This window comes from Cibotium barometz, chromosome 57 (genome assembly GCF_041138505.1).
Source record: "Cibotium barometz isolate CiBa-2024 chromosome 57, ASM4113850v1, whole genome shotgun sequence".
Taxonomy (NCBI): domain Eukaryota; kingdom Viridiplantae; phylum Streptophyta; class Polypodiopsida; order Cyatheales; family Cibotiaceae; genus Cibotium; species Cibotium barometz.
The window spans coordinates 20,323,071-20,330,193 of NC_141102.1; the positions used below are offsets into that span (position 1 = coordinate 20,323,071).

At 38.2% G+C, this 7,123-nt stretch overlaps 1 protein-coding gene across 1 annotated transcript; it reads right to left on the minus strand.

Annotated features, from left to right (window-relative positions):
- Positions 1–2,066: 2,066 nt before the first annotated feature.
- On the minus strand, positions 2,067–4,270 carry LOC147606537 (uncharacterized). Its single transcript, XM_086792229.1, has 3 exons — positions 4,168–4,270; positions 3,109–3,309; positions 2,067–2,592 (listed from the first exon to the last, which is right to left on the minus strand). The coding sequence occupies exons 1-3, from the start codon at positions 4,268–4,270 to the stop codon at positions 2,315–2,317; spliced, it is 582 nt and encodes a 193-aa protein (XP_086648355.1). The 3' UTR covers positions 2,067–2,314.
- Positions 4,271–7,123: the final 2,853 nt, after the last annotated feature.

The following is a 7,123-nucleotide window of genomic DNA, read 5'->3' on the forward strand; positions in this document are numbered from 1 at the left end:
ACTAAGTTTTAAGATGACTACTAAGACTTGATACAAGGATATGGATATCATTCTACCAGCTAGTTTTAGTTCCCATATGGAAGCAAAGGTTCTCTATGATGGATAAAACATTGGTAACTTAAAGTAGCGTGTTGAGAAACAGATTTAGAAATGCACATGCATTCATGAATATACACACACATACACACACACACACACATGTACACATACATGCATACACACAGTCACATGTACACATACATGCATACACACACATGTACACACACATGCATAAACACGCTCACATGCACACACAAATGTGTGTGCACACACACAAACAAACAAACAAATCTTTTACTTGAACATCCTGTGCTTAAAACTACTAAAGTACATCTTTAACCATGCATGTTTAGAACCCTGGACACGCGGATATTTGAGAAAATAACCTATATCATAACCATGATAACTATTTCTCTTTCATAGTGGAAGTGTTAGGACCACTGTGTCTACCTACTACTAAGTGTTAAACTGCTTCACTTCCAATTCATGACCCTAAATTTGAGGTTTGAATCATGTTTCCTTAAGTTTACTTAAGAAACTTAAGGAAACTTAAGTTTCCTTACTAAGTGCTAAGCTTCCTCTCTTCCAATTAATGACCCTAAATTTGAGGTTTAAATTATGTTTCCTTAAGTTTTTAAATATATATAAAACGGCTTGTTTCCATCAGGAGACTATGCCCTACTATACGCATTAATTACACACAAAAAACAAAGTGCAAGTTGGTATGTGTACAACTAAGGGGTGTGGTTATAAAAGAAGCCCTCATCTATTTGATCTCTACGTTTCTCTTTACAATTAAGTTTCTATCTTCAATTTCTCATGTTTGTGCTTTGAGCTACTTAAGCTGGACATGCACACCACAATACCACTATGAGTGCTTCTCTCACCTCTAGTTGTTCTTGTTCTCAATTTTATATAACTCTATATAGCCTAATCAATTTTTTTTTTGTCTTTACTCTAGTATTTTTTAGACTCTAGTTCTTCTAATTGATTACACTCAAATTATAATAATGCCCGTAAAACATAAAAGTTTAATGTATCCTAGCCACAATGTATAGTCTTATCAACAAATCAAAATAATTATCCACCTACAATATGTTTTTTAATATAACACAAAAAGCCACCTTATAGGAAACCAAATAAATGAAAGCATGTAAGATTTTAGTAGTGAAAATTAATGGAACCAACATTATAACTTTGAGGCTGTATTTTAGGCATATTACAACCCTGCAATGTTGTGTAGAGAGAGAGAGAGAGAGAGTTTTATTATTACCATCTACCACACCCCACATGCCCCCCATCAATGGTATTGTTCTTAGTTATATTTTGTGTAGGGAAAGAGTTCTATTATTAACATCTACCACACCCCACACACACCCCCCCCATTGGTGGCATTGTTTTTAGTTATATTCTATGTAGAGGAGAAAGAGAGAGACCAAATTAGAAAAGGAAGTCAACGTGTTCATTTTCTATGCCACTAGGATACATAACATTTACACGTAGAGCTTGCCCGATGTTGATGAGGCATTGGTTAGAGAAGATATCATTGGAGCAATCTAGGTTTTAGATGAGATTTGAAAAACATTTAGAGGCAGAGCTCATAAGATGTTGGTGAGACATTGTTGAGAGTAGATACGATTGGGGCAATCCAAGTTATAGATGAGATTTGAAGAGTCCTTGTCCATGTAACTAGGGTGAGTATGCTTTCATATAAAACTCCATGCAATTTAAGTCACATACCATACATTGCGTCGATAATCCGCCTAGATACATTCACATTTGTTTGTAATCAACTGCGCTACAGATATAATGAGTTCTTGCTATGATTGTGTCCACAAATATAGAGAGCCCACGTGGGTGATGTGCATACAATTGTGGTTAAGGAAAATGTTACAAGGTTTATCTAAATCACTAAGTACTAGAGGTAGTGTTTGGAATAGTATGTAAGTTTGCATGTACGAGTTTGAGATGAGAAAGAAACTTGGGAGAGTAGATAATCAACATAACTTAAAGATTTATACACAATTTTACAAGTCGTACAACAAAGCTAGTTTAGAGGCATAATGGTGGGATACTTAAATCATATATTTGCTTGAGGATAAGGCCTCCAGCGTCCTATGTGGCAATTCAACACCGAGCCAGCACTTTTATTATATAAGCCTTGAGGATAAGGCCTTCAGCATCATACGTGGAAATTCAACAATGAGCAAGTACTTTTATACTACATATCAGATGCACCTTATTTGCTATATAGTGTAACCGTCCGAACGATCCTTCAAACAGAGCTCAGGTGTGACTCATGAGATTTGCATATTTTGTGAAGTTCCTCCTTGATGAAGTCGTGGAAGTTGTGCTGCCCAAGGTCCACGTACTCCACGGTGTAGTGCATGAGGCAGGAGTCCACGTCAGCGCCAGGTAGGATCTGCAAGGAGTAGGCCAGGCGTGCGAAGTGTTTTCCGAGGGCGCCTCCGTCCACGAGAGTAGACTTGAAGCAATGCTTGTCGTGGTCGATCTCATCCCACCGGAGCTTCATGTAGCTATAGTGAGGGACGGCTATACGCGTATAGTGAGAGAGAGCAAAACAAGTTAGCTTGAGCACACAGGACAAAATGTTACAAGCTAAAACTGACAAGCGAAGCGATGTTCATCACCTTCGTCATAGGTTACTAGGAAGACTCCTCCCGGCGCTAGAGGCGGCCCTTCAAGGTACTCCACTTTGTCGAAGTGCCCCGGCAGGACGCCGACCTCTGCAGATTCTTGCCATGATTCTGCCACACCACAGACGGAGGATGCTGGACGGTCACCTCGACGTGGAAGCTTTGCAGTTTGGAATCCATCTTCTTCTTCTTCTAGGGTTTTGTAAGAGTACAGGCCACAAACACGAGATATTACCATGAGTGTGGGTCTAGATAGGAGATACATGTGCATGAGGGGTCATTTAAGAAGTAGATTTGGTACATGCCTAAAGTGCCTATTACGTATAGTGAGAGCAAAATAAATTAGCTTATGCACAAGACAAAATTTTACTCTGTTTTTAAAAAGCTAAATCTTACAAGCCATGGACATCACCTTCGTCATAGGATTCTATGAAGACTCCTCCCACTCCTAGAGGCGGCCCTTCGAGGTACTCCACTTTGTCGAAGTGCCCCGGAAGAGCTATGGACGCCGACCTCTGTAGATTCTTGCCATGACTCTGCCACACCAAGGACGGGGAGGATGCTTCACGGGCACCTCGATGTGAAAGGTTTGCAGTTTGGAATCCATTTTTCACTGTAAAGGGCCTCAGTAAAAAACCAGTAAAGGGCTTGTTTCCACGTAGGCCAGCATTAAGGTGATTTTATGTGTAACCACACAAATAGTGGGGCCTGGGCTATCTTCTTTCTATCCACTTTAGTGCTCCTACTATTTTGTCTTGATTCACTTTACTCATAAAAAACTCCTTATTTAAGTTTTTCTAAAAAATAAACTATAACCCTTTCTAAGAATATAAGTCATAATTATGAGATTCAAGTACCCCTTATTTAAGGTTTAAAAATAAAATAGTAGATATTGATGTTATACATGTGACAAGTTGTAGCCCATGTAAGTAGCATGAATGTAAGTGCTAGAAGCACAAAGACATACATCTACTCTCTAAGATTCCTCCCCAGCCCTCAAGATGTCCAGTATCTTCTCATGTAATCAATCCCCTCTTCAGAATAATAAAAGATCTTGTTTTTACCTATTTTGGCTTAGAGAGAGAAAATATTCAGGAGAGAGATTATTCAGTTTTTAGATATTTTTAGATGGAAAAACATCTCTTCTATTCAAAAGGCCTTAGCCTAAGGGTCCAGATTTTTTGAAAATTTTAGATTAAGGTTCCTATGGACCAATAAGATTAATCCAAATGTAGGGAGGAGATAAATTGAAGAAATAAAGGAAAACCCCCCAAAAATGAGTAAATACTCGTACTCCTCAACAGAGGGGCCTTCAATTGACACATGCATGAGGGCATCTAGGCTTCTTGTACATAAAGAGTTTCAAAGATGATCCTTGATAAGGTTTTGAATACTAAATGCTCATTCACATGTTACTGTGCTAGCACATTGAAGCATGGATATGTGTGCCAATTTAAGCAGCATTGGATACTTAGCACTCGTGGTGGGGTTTCTGTTGATAGACACTCATGTGTCTCACAAGCTATGATCTTCCCATTCATAGGGTGCTTGGGCTTTGAAATGTTCATACTCATTCGCTTGTATCTTATTAACAATAGGACCGATTTCCTCCCCACTTTCCAAAAACCTTGCCTCACCATAGTAAGAGGCCAGCTGGTCTCGACGGAGAGTCCAGAGTGATACTTGTTTTTGAAAAACAAAGAACTAGATGGAAATTTTGAGTTATGATATGTGTAATCAATAACTGTTTGTTCAATGGATCATTTTATAAGTTCAAGTTTTAAAGAGGACTATGTGCGTATCTGTTTTCTAAAGCTAAAGTTAAGAAAGGCATTCAATTATGGGTGGGTGAGTACTTGTCTCGTTCTACCAATTCTAGTGGGGTTGGCCGCGGCGGTGGCTAACCATGGGCCAGATGGGGTTAGGCTGGAATCAGTAGAGTTTTAATAATAAGATTATTTAATAGGAATACGCTTAGAACTCGAGTAGTTAAATAAAAGCCTGAAGACTTCTCAAATGAATAGATCAACGGTTGCACGTGATTCAATTAGGAAAAAAGCTTTGATTTCTTCAAGTTAAGTCTGTAATAGTTTTCCTTCTATCTCATTTATTCAGATGTAGGTTAGTTTAGTCTCTTGATCCCGTTAGAAAAAAAGTTAAGAAATTCAAAAAGGTGGAATCTGCCCCATTTCCCGGGCATGGGAAATTTTTTCGGTTTTGGTTTTCAAAATGACCACCAGCTTAGTCTCGTGCCCAAACATTCGAGGGCGAGGCCCCGAGTGGGAGACCCTGCCCTGCGCAAGAGGGAGCTACTGCCTGCAACCAAAAATCCGGTGTACGGAGGGGGTAGTGGGATCTCACATACTCTCCAAAAATTGTTCCATGTGTGGTTAGCTTAAAAGAGTAGTAAACTAATCAAGTTTTCAAACTACACCACTAGATGACATCTTGTAAACTACAAGAAGAAACAAAACACCTACTTTCATTCTCCCCTGCTCCCTTTCCCCCCCGGCACCATAAATCTCCCTCACCCTCTAACTTATAAGCTTAATCCCCCCCTTCCAAAAACCCCTCTCCCTTACACTCACGTGATACCATAAGCTATGGCTTGTAAATCCCCCTAGGTTTCTCTCAAGATACACTTCTTCACTTGCCCTTATTCTTAATGGCTTTAAATAGACAATAAAATTTTCGATCCTCATGCTTTTATACTTTCTAGATTTTAGTACTCCTAGTACACTCAAATTATATTCATGGCTATACAAGCATGAAACTTGAGATTAAATCCCACTTAATGACACACACACTAAAACAAAAGAATTTAAATATTTTATGGACATAATATATAATATTTCCAACAAATACAAAATTTTATCCACCTATAATGTATTTTTCAATGCATCACACAAAACCTCCTTATAGGAAAGCATGTGATATTCTAGCAACAAGTGAAAGTCAATGGTGTATTTTAAAAACTATATTTTAAAATATAACATTTGAGTTCTAAATTATGATACACATTTCTTTTTTGTGTAGGTGCATGAACCTCAATATGGTCTATTTCTTCATGTTTGTGAGCATATATAATCCCTATGCAATCTTCAATATGCTTCTACTCATGAGATCCCTACACACTTTATTCAATAGTAAGGCATTTGTTCTTTAATGACCCCTCATGCAATTATCTTGGGTTTTGTGAGACTTTACTCCTATCTACACTCTATCCTTTAACCACACTCATGCTAATATCTCGTGTTTGTAAGCCCATACTCTTATCTACACTCTACTCTTTAACTTTAATAAATATAAGTGTAGAGATCTCTCTCTCTCTCTGTCTCTCTCTCTCTCTTTGTTAATGTCAATCAATCGAATAATTGGGAAAGGTGTCTAAATATCTTACCCTATTCTACACCTTATCTTTTTTCTTTGTCCAAAGTCTCCTTCTTTTCAATGGAGGATGCCAATTTCATGAGCAACAATGAACAAGCCAAGCCCTGCCTCGAGCAAGTGCGAAAGGAAAACTGTGCATGTCACCACATTATTGTTCTTCACTCTTCTATATTATTAGATAGTCAAAGAAGCATTAAAAGGGACATTCCCACGTGAAAGTGTTGGACAAGTGAAACTTGAACCAAATTCCAAAAGAAGCTTTCAATATTTTTAACACTCTTTAAAGCAGAATTTAACTTTGTGGTCTTTTCCATCCCAATCTTCTCACGCATGAACATTGTTTGATTGTCTATGTGCCCTAAGGAAAGAAAAAGACACTTGCAAGGAAAGAATCCACCAAGGAAAGAACATAGGAGGTATTATGTCATAGCATGTTTACCAAAATTCCATAATTATATTTTTGCCTACAAAAAGAAGCAGCCATTTTGCTTTACATACGATTAAAGCCGTAACCCTAGATAGCAAACAATACCAACCAAAACTTCGCTCTCAACAGCATGTCCCTTCCTCCACTACTTTTGCAAGGCATATTTACAATTTGTAGCTACCACTTCCGAATAATGCATATGTGTATGTATATATGCTACACAAGTGTGCACGTTACCAAGTTGTGTGCATGTGCATGTGTGTGTGTTTGTATACACACACACACACACACACTTGGTAAACGCACACACACATGTAGCAGTTTCTTTTTTTCTTTTTCTTTTTGGTTGGGAGGAGGAGAGTATATATACTTATGTATGCAGACAAACACCTCAATTGCCCAGCTAGCTCTTTACCTTAAAAAGTTCACTTCCAGTGTGACCATCAACTGCACTGAATGGGTCATCAAGAAGATAGATATTTGCATCTTTGTATAGAGCCCGTGCAAGTTGAATCCATTGTTTTTAACCACCACTAAGGTTAATACCCCTTTCACCAGAATGATTGTCTGATCTTAATGGAAAAATAGGGTCAAGTCCTTCTTTAGTGCA

Bases quoted from the DNA above. Each gene is read 5' to 3' on its own strand.
- LOC147606537 (XM_086792229.1), bottom strand. From the start codon at position 4,270: ATGAGTATGAACATTTCAAAGCCCAAGCACCCTATGAATGGGAAGATC. The intron at 3,310-4,167 runs GTATCCAATGCT...GGCCCTTTACAG, and splicing joins AACCCCACCACGAGTGCTAA to TGAAAAATGGATTCCAAACT. The intron at 2,593-3,108 runs GTGATGTCCATG...ATACGCGTATAG, and splicing joins CATAGAATCCTATGACGAAG to CCGTCCCTCACTATAGCTAC.